The 14,867-nt window shown below is 37.6% G+C and overlaps 1 protein-coding gene across 4 annotated transcripts in view; it reads right to left on the bottom strand.

Annotated features, from left to right (window-relative positions):
* The window catches only part of parga (poly (ADP-ribose) glycohydrolase a), a 28,901-nt gene that overhangs the window by 2,846 nt on the left and 11,188 nt on the right, over window positions 1-14,867 (bottom strand). For all 4 annotated transcript variants that reach the window (XM_079634326.1, XM_079634325.1, XM_079634327.1 and 1 more), the window contains 9 exons: window positions 13,937-14,029; window positions 12,999-13,153; window positions 9,023-9,102; window positions 8,846-8,906; window positions 8,176-8,251; window positions 5,915-6,062; window positions 1,269-1,347; window positions 997-1,105; window positions 665-770 (listed from right to left, as the gene is read on the bottom strand). In XM_079634326.1, coding sequence (XP_079490452.1) covers window positions 665-770; window positions 997-1,105; window positions 1,269-1,347; window positions 5,915-6,062; window positions 8,176-8,251; window positions 8,846-8,906; window positions 9,023-9,102; window positions 12,999-13,153; window positions 13,937-14,029 — 907 coding nt within the window. The remainder of the gene's footprint in view (window positions 1-664; window positions 771-996; window positions 1,106-1,268; window positions 1,348-5,914; window positions 6,063-8,175; window positions 8,252-8,845; window positions 8,907-9,022; window positions 9,103-12,998; window positions 13,154-13,936; window positions 14,030-14,867) is intronic.

The raw sequence follows: 14,867 nt of genomic DNA, 5'->3' as shown, positions 1-14,867 counted from the left end.
AAGATTTTAAATATTTAAAGAGGTTGAATGTAGCCCACTGATGAATGAACGTTGTTCAAATGAGGGCAACCAATTACAACGGGTAATCTGTAGTCAAACCAGCGCTAAACTAAACAGACTGGCCCAAAATAACCCAGCATCAAGATGAATTTACTGTGTGATAAGTCAATGGGAGAAATTAACTAGCTCCACATTCAAGCACACATGCTTTCAACAATGATGATCTATCAAAGATGGAATCATCTCATGAAACGGCTTCCATCCTTACAACAGAAAATGATCAGCTGGCAAAGTCACAAGCTTGCCATGAATTTATGGATGAGGCTGGAAAATCAGTTGCACTTGTAATGGAAAAGATAAATGTGTGTCAGCTGATCAATAACAGGAAAGTGGCAAAAACATGTCTAGGGTAAAAAAAGAAACAAAGCAAGAGAGCTTCTCTGTTTTGTCTTAATGCCAAAACCAGAAATTAATACAAAAATGTTTTTTTTTTTAACATTTAGAGATAAATAAGCAGCATTTCACACTCTACATTATAATTATGTGATGCCTAAATAAAACATATCAGTAATGGTGAGCTTTTTAACATTGGTGCATGACATTTGAGAAAGAAAGAGCACCTTGAGAATTGTAGCTTCTCTTTGAGGACCTGCATGTACTGTACCTTTGAGATGAGTGTCGCCTCCAAACGCACCACATCCCCAGTTCCCAGTGGCAACAGCCGAGAGGTTCTGAGGGTTCGTCCCATGCCGCATGAAACTGCAGAATGCCTGGAAAAAGAAGTCATCCTTTATAATAGAGAAACAAATACAAGCTAATCACTGCGGAATACAAGAGACTGACAAGACGACTCAGTCATGTCATGCATTGTTAAATTCTCTAAGCAACAGATTGGCAAGGTTAAGAGAATCAAAGGCCATTAGAGCTCGACAGAGGTCAAGGATTTGCCATTTCATGTCATCGGTGTGAAACACTTTGCATGAAGCCTTTGCTGACCTTGTTTAGCTCCCGGGTCATTTTCTCAGGCTGAAACTGTTCCATGAAATTCCTGTATTTCAGTGCATCCATGGCCACAATCTCGGTGCACCTCCGCTGCCACTCGTCTCTGAGCACGGGCAAAGATGTTTATTTTATTTAGGGCTTTCCTCATTTTTACGAACTTGGTTGCTTGGTTATATTTAGGACATCTAAATACATTTTAAAAAGTGCAGGAACCCATTTAAGAGGTGTTTCCTAATGTGTTTATCATCAGAAATCCACAATGTTACCTGGGTATCTCGTCTTTGTGATTGTCTTTCCATTTGAAGCTCTCTGCATAGCCAGAGTACTTGCTGTATTGCTCTGTGCCTGAATAAGAGCAAATAAATAAAACAAATACATATAAGCAGGTTAATTCCAACAACAGTAAGCATAAAATTTTCTTGTCCCCACCATATTATAGACAAAAATTTCAGTTCATCAAAAATAATAATAATAATGAGCATTTAGGAAAGAGAAGCTGTTATGTTTTTGTTTTTTTGTTTTTTTACATTTTCAACTTTCTTTAGTGTGTAATGTTGCCGTTTAAAGGTCTGCGAAGTCACAAAGGTCACTGCAAAGGGAGTTATTCTCTATATAAGTGAGAACGGTTTCTGAACTCCCTGAAAAGCCGCGATTGTAGTCTTTAGTTTTCGTCCAGGAACGAACACATCAAAATATCCCTCATTTAAATAATTCCCACCCAAGGTATACGCAAAAAAAAATAAAAGCCTGGATGAGTTGCGTTAGTAGTCTGTTGAAAGTCGAGGATATGGTAAGTGGTGTGACATTTCCGAAACGCACTCAAAAGCGGTTGATCAATCCCAACATACTGGTCCAGTCGACCAATAAGAGCTTCTTACTGTGCTTGTTGGTAGGAGGGGTTTCACAGAGAAAGGAACTAAACAGGGTTACGTTTCCAAAAAGCATCCTGAGCCAAGTTGGTCGTGGAGAACATTGGTGGCAATGGTCTCTACAATCAACATGGGCTCACGATGCTTTAGGAAATTGCAGCCCTGATGTGCTGCAAAAAATATAGAAATTGTGATTTTATATATATACATGTATGTTTGACTTCTTATTATAACTAGAAGGCCTCTCGGTAAATATTGCGCAGCTTTCCTTATTGATTTTTTTTTTCAGGACACTCAAATCAAACCACTTGCTTAAGCGACCAGATCTCGATGTAAAAAAACAAAAACACACTTCCAGACACTGCATGTCCCTACAATCACGAAGACCTCCAGAATCCTCCACCCTCACCTTGATTTAATTAGTGTTTTAGTGTGTGTGGCTAGTTTCAGTGGCACTCTGACAAAGAGCAATCACAAGATTAAAATCCAGTCCCTGTACCGACGCTTCAGCATTTCTGCCAACTGTACTGATGCAGAAAGTGTGTATTAAAGAGCCCGTGTCATGATGCATTACTGGCGGGATATGATTTGCTGCAAAGGCGAGTTGCAGTGCAATAGAAACGGAGATGACGATGAATATTTCGTTTGTTGTAATAACCGTGATGGAATGGCTGGATCCATTAGAGAAGGCCGTTCCCGCAGTCATTCATTGTGGCCAGAGGTAATACTATTAAGTGGAAGGAGAGTGCAGCAGGGGTGAGAGAGAGAGGACGTAAGTGAAAGAAAGAGAAATGACTAATATCTGAGCTTGATTCCAAGTGAGGGGATTTTGTGACAGGGTGGAAAGCTCCCAAGTTCACATTGACTTTGAGGCTGATTTCCTAGAATTTTAACTCCTTAGAATAGCTCTAAAAAATTACTTCTCAATGGTGTATAGCCACTTCTGCTTCATAACTATCAAATATTTTCTGGTGTTTCAGGAAATGACATATGGGTTTGAAAGGCACAAGATTTTGATTGATTAATGGTTTGTGCATCTGTGCTTTGTTTGGAAGATGTCAGAGGGCATGGGTGGATGAGAAATGAGCACGACAGCAGGGGTGAGAGTCGGCAACAGCCAATCACAGCGCAACATTTCTACATGGATGTGACTGCACCCGGACCTCAAAAATTAGGAGTGTTCGACTATGGGAACGATTCTCTGGACCAGGTGAAAGAATTTGACTCAAACATAGTACATACAGACCAACATGGTTTATTTAGTCAATGGTTCTGAGAGATTTCTTTCTGAATTTAAATGTAGGCTGTAAGTTAAGCTGAACAATATTCTGTTATGAACACAGTAAGAGGAAAATGTAAAAGTCATTTTGCATCCTGTCTGCATCACCAGGTAGGAAAACAAAGACAGAGGGCACATCCTGGTGACAACCTTGGAAGAACCTTTTTTTTAAATAACTAGGTAGTTCTCATTTCAGTTTCTCTATGCTGTCAGTTTTTCAGGATCAAATTTCCCTTGAGAGACGCTCACAATTTTGAGAAACATGTCTGACACTTCAGGGCTGTAGTTAACTAAAACCATAAAAAAACATTTTGTTACCTGAAATAAATTAAACCCTAGCTGAAATTAAATATCAAAAACCTAAATTTATTTAGTTTAACTTAAAAGGAATAGTTCTTGTCATCATTTACTCACTCTCAAGTTGTTCCAAACCTGTATGAATTCTTCTGCTGAACATAAAATAAGTTATTGTGAAGAATGTCAGTAACCAAACAGTTGATGGTCCCCATTGACTTCCATAGTATGAAAAAAACTAAATACTATGGAAGTCAATGAGGTCCATCAAATGTTCGGTTACCCTTATTCTTCAAAATATCATGTTGTTCATGTAGCCAGCAGATGTGCAGTCATCATATATTCAGCAGAAGAAATAAATTCATACAGGTTTAGAACAACTTGAGGTTGAGTAAATGACAGAATTTTCATTTTGGGGTCAACTTAATGTACTAAAACAAAACAAAAATGAATATAAAAAAACCTATATAGACACAATTTTTTATAAAAACAACAAAATTCCAAAAAAAATGTATTAAAGTAAAAACTAAATCAAAATATTAAATCAAAACTATAATAGTCAGTATCACAATGCTGCTAAAAACTGTGATTACTGGATTGTCACAACAACAAAAGTTTAATCGTCAAAACCAATATAATTAATCCATTTAAAACACTGCCATGTAATGTTCAAGTATTTCTCGAATTAAGTAAAACTTGCTTCCAAGTAATTATAAAGATTCTAAGCAATTATTTAAATGGATAGTTCACCTAAAAATTAACATTCAAATAGAATGAAAATAAAAGAATATTTTAATTAATGCCTCAGCGTTTTTGTCCAAACAATGGAAGTCAATGGTCACCAAATCAGTTTGGTTACCAATATTCTTCAAAATATCTTCTTTTATGTTCCACAGAAGAAAGTCAGCCATAAAGGTTTGGAACAACATAATGGGGAGTGAATGATGACAGTTTTCTTTATTATATATATATATATATATATATATTTTTTTTATCAATATTGCTGTTTAATAAACAATGCAGAGTGGCAGTTCTTTTAGTCAGCATTTATTTGTTTTTTGACAAATTCATTTTCAAAGATATTTCCATAACCTTCGCAATCATTTGTGATTACGATATAAGGATTTAAAAAAAAACGTTATTGATAAAATAATGCTCTCGCCAAGGTAATGCTGTCGTCAATCATTCAAACCGCTTCACAAACTGATTCATAGAAGTCTATATCTAGAATCTATATCTTAAGAATCTAGTCATAGGAATCTATATCTAGTAATCACAACACACACAGCCATGACCAAACTGAGTCAGCACTACTAATACTGAATTGACTAGTACTAAATTTGTTTCTGTCTTTTCATATCAATTAGTTTCCTTAGGTGTGCGTATGGTTCTGCAGCAACAGAGGTGGGAAGGGAACAGCAGATGTTACAAGCAACCAGTGAGGAAGTGAAGAGACAAACTGTTTGTAATGTATCGGATACAGGACACTTACTCATGACCTCGGCTCCTCTCCAATGCTGCCACTCAGTCAAAGAGCACAGTTCATAAAGGAGGAACAGAGTGATGGAAGAATAGCGTAGGGACAGAGAGAGAGACAGAGGAAGAGGGAGAGATATGAAGTGGGGGGGGGGGGGGGGGGGGGGGGGTTGTCACTTAACGTGTTGACTCAAGCACAGTGAGTTGGAGGGTGAAGAATAGGGCAATTCAGCTAGAGAGAAATGAGGAATAACAGGGCTGCCCTGAGTCCAGCGTGAATCAATGTAATGGATTTACGTTCAAATTGGATGAGGAGGGAAGACGGGGGAGGGAAGAATGGAGCTGAATGTATACACACAAGCTTCTGTGAGCAATGGCAAATTACTTGCGGCAAAAACATGCAATGTGCGACTCGGCTCACTATATGCAGAGTTAGAGAACTGTGATTACAGCGACTGACTTCATTAGTGGATGGAAACAAAGCTGATCTTATGATTATCGGAGCCTGCATCAAACATAAATAGCTAAAAACATCCATGATTACTCTATACTAATTGCTGGCCCAATCCCTCAAAACAAGCCAAATTATTTCCATGATGTTCATTTCTATTAATGTTTTTTTAATGTCTACAATCTTCCTTCAAACAATGTATTAAAATACGGTGACAAAATACGGTGACAGTGACATTGTGAATGAATCTTTTCAACGAATGAAGCGCAATTTGATTCTCTGAGTCAAAATCCATCTCTATCTATCTTAATGAAGCAGAATCATTAAGTCCCTTATCTATGCTAACCTATTACATAATGAACCATGGGTTCATCCGAGTACAAAAATATTTTTACACTTTTTAGAAAACAGGTGTTTTGAACAGCCAGAAGGGAGGAACAAGACACTTCAATGATGTCTGACATCAATCAGACAGGGATGTGTGAGGGTGTGCAGGACAGACGAGAGGGAGGAGTGGATGCATGTGTGTGTGTGTGCGCTGACCTGTGATGATGAGGCACTCGTCGTAGTCCAGGGCTTCCGTGAAGAGGCGTGATACGATGAGCTCAGGGTTGATGAGGAAGCGTATCTCCTCCTGGACCAACCCCATACCTGTGACCCCTCCACCCACCATCCTGTTTGCAAAGTCCACCTGCAGCACAAATAAAAACACATATTCATCTGCTGCAAAAAAAAAAGAGACACAATTTCATCCTTGAACATGGTGTGAAATTGTGTTACAGTATAGAGATCTATGAGACTGCAAGCCAGGCTGTTTGTCCAGGATGTCACCAGAGATTATAAGTTCTGGTAAGGGACAGGGTGATAAAACGCACAGGGGTGGAAAATAGAGTTCTGTGCCCGGGTGCACGTAAAACTACAAAAGATGAGTAAAGTAAAAGGAGAGAATTTTCTGCACAGTTCAGGATACCTTAAATTTGTACACATTTTTTGGTGCATGTACAAATCCAAAAATAACTTTGGCTAGACCTGCTGATTGCAGATGAATTAAGAAAATGTACTGGGCACAAATATTTCTTAAAAAAAATTAAATAATAAATCCTGAAAAAAAGAAATCTGGACAAAAAAAAAAGATCTTAGATAAACGTCTCAAAACATTTTTCAGATGAAAAAATATTAATTTAACATTGTAATAAAAAAAATAACATTATTACTATAAACTATGTGATGAAAACGTTTTTTTTTTTTTCACTGAGGTGAAGCAAAAATAAATAACAAAATTAAAAACAAAAATCAATAAAAATAACAAAATTACAAATGTCTGATTACATTTTTTGTTGTTGATGTAAAACACAGAAATGAATGAATTCATAAATAATGAAAAAAAGAAACATTATTTATATCATAAAATGACTGTCATGGTTTCTGTCCATTGTGATCTTGCCAAGGTCAAACACCACTCCCTTTATTCCTATTAACCATTGAGATCAGATAACTCAAATATGTTCACAGCTTCCAGGCAGAACGTTTAAGCTTTTGTCGTATGTAATATTCATGTATTTTTAATTATGAAATTATGTCATGATACTGCACATCACACTGAATTATAAAAAAAAAAGCTCTAAACAGAGCATGAGAATAAAAGTAAGGAAGACAGACAGACAGTTACTGCATGAGTGCTTGTTTTGTGGCACTGCTAAATTCTGTGGTGAAAGACATTTCTTCAGTGCTGTCTCCTATGCATTTTTATATTTCAAAGACTGGGAGTGTTGGCAGCAGTGCTAACATTGGCCTAGGAGAGCTTTGAAAAGGTAAACAGGGGAAGTGCAGGACCCCTTTGAGGCTGTGTTTTGCAGGCTGTCAGGCTGGACTCACTGGGCCACAGCCTCCTCAGTGAGATGGAGGAGAAAAGGGGAGGGAGGTTGGCAGGCTGCCAGATGATCTCGCTGATCAGGTCACTCAACTCCAGCTCCGACTGCCCCGCCTCTCCTCAGCACTACTGACAACCTGTCAGACCGTCCCACCCTTCCGGAAACATCCGTCAATCCGGACGGCAGGACCCCGGGCTCCTGGGACCTCCCAGGGCTGTTCATGTGTGCCCATCAGCTGTCAGGGTGTGCCCTGCCCCGACTGGGGAGAGATGGGAAAAGGAGAGCAGGGCAGAGGACCCCAGCAGACAGACTGCACTGAACTCGAGAGGTGCAGGGAGGGACGTGATCGGGGCCGACGGATCTGCAGAACCTCAGTCAGCTCGGTCAAAACTGAGATGTTTTAGTTGTTGTTTTTTTGCTTTCATTGCATGGCACTCATATTGGGTCACAGCCTGAAATCTTTAATGACGTTACGCACAATATGAATATGATATATGACAGAAAAGTGCCATTTGTGCTCCTCAAAAAACAAAAACAAAAAACACCAACAAAACAATTTATATTTAGAGATATATTAACAAAAATCTAGTAATTGTATTTAGTTGCTAATATATGCAAATTAGTGGGGAAATATGTGTCCCAAACTGGATGAGGCACCCATTTCCTAGAATGAGAATAGTTTGGGGAAATACTGTTTTTGTTTGTGTGCGCGCGTGTGTGTGTTTTCTCATTCTAGATAAACTGCCTGAATCACTTATAGCTGGAACAGAATGAAAACATTTTACATAAAAAAAACACTTAACAATTATGCAGACATGTCTTCTTGAGGAGAGAGGAAGGATGACAGAAACGGCCTTCTGTGTCAATCAAAGTAATCTCATATTTGACAGATGTCACAGGGAAAACTAAACTACCCATGCATGACATTCTCACCTGAAGCATCCCGTAGCCCTCGTTCTCTATGGTGCCCTTACAGGTGATATGAAGACGGGTGAGCTGTGTCTTTGAGCTGAAGGTCAAAAAGAACATTCCATCAATTCACTACAGGCAACAACTTACTGAAACAAACATTAATTTACATGTACTGTTAAACAACTGCATCATTAATAGATGCAGGCTAGAAATGCTAGTGAAATAGGAGTGGAAGGGTACAATCATGACTTAAGCAATTTGAAATTCAACCATCTCAGCGCTAAGAGTTCTCTAATAAGCAAAACAGGGAGGTGGTTTTGCACTGCCAGGGGAAGCAATTGGCCAAAGTGACTACATGGTGCCAAAGTTCATTTATCAAGCACAAAGGAGTGATCTCTGTGAGCTACTTTAAATGTCAGAGAGCCCTCTAGCTGTAGCACATTCAAAAATAAATGTGAAACTAATAAAAATAAAAATAAATCACTATATGCAATTTTTCTTCTTTTTTTAACTATAAAGATAAACAAAATCAGCTTTATTAGATTTATTAGAAATAAAAATATAATTATAACATAAAATAAAAACATAAAAATCTATACATATATCTATCCTAAGTATAAGTCATTAAATAAACCCAACAACAACAACTCTGTACACTAAGCACAATGAATATGCATTTAAACTTGTGTACCTTTCCCATTTTGGAACAGAGCTCAAGCACTGTCTTGTGAATGTGACAAGGCCAGTGGGCACTGAAAATGTAACAAAACAAAAAAAACACAGGAAAAAGAAAACCATCATTTGAACCACATTAACAAAGTCAGAGCATTAAGTGAATATTTGTACAGTTGGGCAGATGCAGACTTACTTGATTCAGTGACTCTCCTGAAATAGCAGAGCAAAGTTTTGAGTTTCTCAATCTTGCGTGAGGAACTACTTTCAAACAGTCTATAGAAAGATAAAGATACACAGAAGAGTTGATTAGGTACATACATTAGCAAAATCAATCCACACGTATACTTTCTTAAGGCAATTATCACAGAGTCACAAACGACTATTAGAGGGAGACGTTTAGCTTCATATATGAGCTTCAGCGCTAACTTCTGCAGGTTAGTGCCTCATTCTTGGGAACACGTGAGGAGAAGTAGGCCTTCCGTGTGATCGGACTTTGCCGGTTCATCTCACAAGTCCTGTTTGCTCAGCAAGCCTGCCTGTGATGGGCTCTCTGTCAGGACAACAATGATACGGACCCGCGCCTGCGGGCTCAGCGCTGCGCTCGTGTCCCATTTCACAAAGGATGGAGAGATGAACACTTCTTCATTCTTTTAAAGACATTAAGGAACTGCAGGCTTGCTTTTAAAAGTCCCAAATAGCAAAAGCCTTACAGTGATCAGCCGTGATGCCTCCCCTAACCCAGCAAATGGCTTTCTCCATTTAGAATACTGCAGTCTTCAAGCTAACCATCTTCCACTTGCATTCATCCTTCCCCTCACTTGATGTCAATGGAATAAGCAGTAAAAAAAAGGGTGGAACAAATGAAATGACAGAGGAAAAGCTGATGCACTAAAAGCCCTTTGGGAAGGAAGACATTTGAAGTTATTGAAGCTTCCTATATATAGTCTTCTTGATGGTGTAGCAGATTTTATGTAATGTAGCCTGGAAGGCAACCCGTTGTTGACTGAAAATAGCTGCTTTTTTAGTTAAACTGATTGTTGACCTTTAATATGAGAAATATATACGAAAATATGATTTGATTCAACAGGACAAGCACTTATTAAAGTATTTCATATACCCGGTTTCAATAACATGACAAGCTGGGAATTTCTGGGGCCAAAATGGTTTTGTGGGGGAGAGTAGGGTAAGATGTGTCAGTGGGTACACGGTGTTGATACCCCGTCTAAGACATGCACAAGGGAACAGTGCATGGCAGATGAAATGAGTTTCGTGTCCAGGTCTAAAAATCTACAAACATGTTGGTGAACTGCAAATATATATAAATCCATTATTATTTGGCTAAAGAATAGCCCTTTTTAATTGAATCCTCGTAATATGCTGATTTGATGAAATGCTGACATTTCTTCTTATTATCAATGTTGAAAACAGTTGTGCTGCCTAATTCTTTGTAGAAGTAGTAGTCTTTTTTTTTTCAATAGAAATTACAATAGAACAGCATTTATTTGAAACCGAAGACATTATAAAAGTCATTGTCCCATTTAATGCATCCTTGCAAAATAAAATAAATAAATACATTTCAAAAACTAAAATATCTTATTGACCTCAAACTTATGACCAAGAATTTACAGCCACAAAGTTGTCTATTTTAAGTCAAAAACATTGAAGCAGTCAAATTTGAGTTGGTGATAGCACACATGCAGAGTTAAAACTGCTTTCTTCTTTACAAAAGCAGAGTTAAGTAAAACCTGACACAGCTTATTATATTCACCCCTAAATATAATTCTATGAATGCAGCTGATGTACAACACAATGCAATTCCAACATAACCAAAGATAACAAACATGGCAAAATAAGTAAATTTGGCAGCTCCTAAGCAGGCTATAATTAATCTGAATCTTTCAAGAAACCACGTTAGGAATTGAGATCTCATTGGTGGATCTGTATTCATAGTTTTGCAGGTGTACGGCAGCGCAGGAAAGCTTGCTTTGATTTTGAAACTAAAGTAAATATATCTTCACCCAGCCTATATGTCATTTCCCAGAGGGCAGACTTTGACAGCTCTGCCAAACAAGCAATCTCTAAATTGCCTGGTGCTTGATAGCGGTAGTGCTCAAGCCAATGAGTAAACTGATGGACAGTCACTCAATTAAAGTGGGCCGCACCGTAACGATCCATACGTCTGGATACTCTGCGGTCTTGCTGAAACTTGTTTTCTGCTACACGCTGTAGCCACGGCCCACATTGTCCTAAATAATATAATGCTAAAAAAACAAAAACAAAGCAGCATGGCAACATACACTAACTAGATTGTAAGTGTAGAATGCTGGTACAGTCTGTATCACTGTGTTCACCTGAATGACCAATTAGATTTAATGCTGATATCGCTCAGACCTTCATTATCTAGAGCACTTTAAGTATATCCAGCAGGGAAAATAAAGGCAGAAACAAGGCAATGGCTGGAAATGTAAGGCAAAATATATTATATTTAGATCCTCTGTATGTCTAGAAGGTTGAATAAGTACTTGAAGTGCCTGGGGGATCAATAGCCATCTCAGAATGACAGAGTAAAACTGAGGGCTGCGTTCTTCGCCACTATAAACCACTGACGGTTTTCCCAAAGAGCTTTTAAAGGATGGTTTTGTTACTCTGACTTGCATGAAAACAACTTCATTACAGCCAAGACAATATTTCACTGCAATTTTTTTACAAGAAGCCAATTTACCCATATTAAAGAGGAAGTGTCTCATTTCTGCACCACTACCATCATCAAATTAAAATAAATAGAGTTTCAAACAGGTTTCCTGAACAATTTTCCCATCTTTCATTGGTGGAACAAACAGAGTACCACTCAAAACACAGCACCACAGTAGTATAAAACTATCTACAATTATCTTACTTATAGTTGTTACTTTTCCTGTTTTGCTTAGAAAAAGTGCTTCAGTCAGACAACTGGACCAGATAAGTCATAATTTTCAGCACATCATTTACATTTTCATACAGGCCAAGACAAGGTTTAATATTCAGAATATTTATATTACAGTTACAAGTTACAACTGTGTAGAAATGTAATATAAAACATTTGTGTGTGTACTGTAGTTTTTAAAAAAATACTAATCTTTTTATATAATACATGTATAAATCTTAACAAAACTCATTCTACCTGATACAGCTTAAATAAATATCACCTTTATCATTTTAATCTCTGTGACAGGGAGCTGTATATGAGGAGCCCTTCAGAATATCTGGCCATATGACAAAAAAAAAACTATAGGACTGGCCATATGGCAGTACAGCTACCTAGTTTAAGACACATCTTACCCCTGCTGTCACACTTCAATATAGTGTTGTTGAATACAAAACATCCCCATACAGCGAGATAAACACTGGCTACAGATACAGGGGGATCCTGCTCAACAGAGGAAGACATCCGAGTAGACACGATGACAGACGAGAGATGGATGGCCACGCATTTCACATCAGTCTCTCTAGTATCTCATTCATTTGTTTTAATCAGCCTGTAAAGACTTGATTTAAGTACTGTACCACATGAGTGGCTTTGTTGTAGAGCTGCATTTTAAGAGGGGAGAGAATCTCCTACATGTTATTCTCTATTCACGCTGTAAAACGCTGAGGTAAAATTTATCAAAGGGGTTGCAAAGTCAACCAAGATCATTAAAATAAGTTTTATTTTCTAACAACATCGCGGAAGTCTCTAAAATAGTTAATATGGCAAAGACTGAGTTTACAACACACTGCAACCAAAAATTGCAGTCTGAAGGATCATCACCTCCTTATGGATGATTCAATACTAAAACATTTAATGATGGAAAAGTCAGAACAGTGCAAATGTTCATTGTAAATGAAAAAAAGTGTTGATTTCTGAATGTGTAGGAGTGTAATTTTGACAAAGTGGAGCCTTCACTAAATTTGAAACGTGAGGGCTAAACATGCCACATTAACAAGCCCAAAAAAAAAAAATCCATTGTAAATGTAATAGAAACAGACTACTAGATAACGGGAAGCAAAATTAAATCATGTCGTGACTTACCTCACAGCCTACATATAAACCCTAATTTGGATGGAAATCTAAAATCTCAGACAATCAATAACTAGACCTGCAAGATATGTAACAGGTCTCCAGAGCGAAGCCACAGAAGAGGCGGCAGTACCTGTAAAAATTGATCTCGGGGTAGTTGCCATACTCGGACTTGCGTGAGTTGCGTCTGGGAAATGTACAGAAGAAGGCATTGGCAAGAAGGCAGGCAATTTGTTCCTGTGACATGGTCAAGGACTGATTCATCCTCGTCTTAAGCAGCGGGATTGGCTGTGGAAGAGGAGAGAGAGGCAAAGATAATTAGTTTAGCAATTGACCAAACAGGGAGACAGAATTACATTAAGCAAATGGCCAGGAGTAATTAAGGTGCCCTGCTGTATCCCACCAGCAGCATTTACACAGAGCGTCATCCATCTCTACTGATTGGACTTAAAGACACTTAAGGGCAGTATAGATGACTAATCAATGCAAACATTAATAAAATGTACATATAAAAAGAGAGCAGCTGAGCAAGGAGATATGTTCCTTTTACTTTAATTCTTAAATGCAAATGCCAGTGCCGGACCTTACGTAAACCCTATTTCATTGGCTGAGTAAGAACTAGCTTGTTGAAGGGGAAACAGACTTGACTTGCCTAAATGTATGTGTGTATTGAAGTTTTTTTTTCATCTATTCTAGCTTAATATGCAACCTGTCACTATTAAATATGGTTTCGAAATTGTACTTTGTAATCTTACAAATAAAGAATAAATAAATTAGGGCGCATTTAAGAAGATCTCCCCCAACACTGTTGTTCTGGTGTCAGAAATTAGGCTGACGGATGTCTAATAGTGGCTTCTTCTCGTGCAGCTCCTAATGAGGCTGTTGTGCTCATGTGGAAGTGTCCTTCACTAGCCACTGGTTTTACACCGCAGCACGCTGGGCCCATTGACCTTTACCAGCCAGACATGATTATCACTACTGATCTATTTCTGCCCCAAAACCTGTGTGAGTCTGAGTGTCTGTCCCAGCCAATGTGAAGGACAAGACACCATTTGACTTTGTGTGCCTTACCTGGGTACAAATCTTGGGCGTATCCAAAACCAGTTTCACCATCTTTGGCAATGTGACGTTTAAGAGATGCTTTACTTCAGAACTTCCAAAACCCTGCAAGAGAGAGATTGAATGCGTTTCAAAGCTGCAGCTGATACAGGTCATTCACTGGATAAAAAACAAAACAAAAACAAATTAATAAACCGGTCCGTTCATACTTTAAATGTACACTACCATTCAAAAGTTTTTTTACAAGTCTTGCATACTCACCAAGGCTGCATTTATTCCATTGGATAAAGTAAAAGCAGTAATATTGTGAAATTTAAAATATATGTTTGTTTGTTTAATAGATATGTAAAATGTAATTTATTCCTGTCATGGCAAAGCTGAATTTTCAGCAGTCTTTACTACACACGTCTGACAATTTACACATTTCAATTGATCATCATTCAATTCATCATTCAAAAGTTTTTTTGTGGAAACTATGATGCATTTTTTTTTTCTTTGATAAATAAAAGGTTAAAAAAAGTATATAAAATATAAATATTTTGTAACAACGTTAAACTCGCTGCTGTCACTTCTGATAAATTTAAAGCATCTTTGTTAAATAAAAGTATTAATTTCTATTAAAAAATTTTTTTACTGAAACTTCTGAACGGTAGTATATATTTGTCTATTCATTTGTTGTGACTAAACACAATCTTATTAATGCCTTCATTGCAGTGATACCTCTTGCTTAGAGAACAAATCATACCATTGACTATTACCAATTAAAGATTGACAACATTACCATGTTATGTCCTAAAACTAATAAGAAAGAAAGAAAAAAAAAATCAAAATGTCAACTGTCTGGTACAAAATAGAATAAATAATGAAGCCTTTTCTCTGCTCCTGGGGCTAAAACAACATTTAATGGAAAACAACTGTCAAAAAAAAAGAGCCATATTGTTGA

The sequence above is a fragment of the Phoxinus phoxinus genome, assembly GCF_949152265.1.
Source record: "Phoxinus phoxinus genome assembly, chromosome: 14".
In the NCBI taxonomy this organism is placed as follows: Eukaryota; Metazoa; Chordata; class Actinopteri; order Cypriniformes; family Leuciscidae; genus Phoxinus; species Phoxinus phoxinus.
This window is presented reverse-complemented; position numbering and strand designations above follow the sequence as displayed.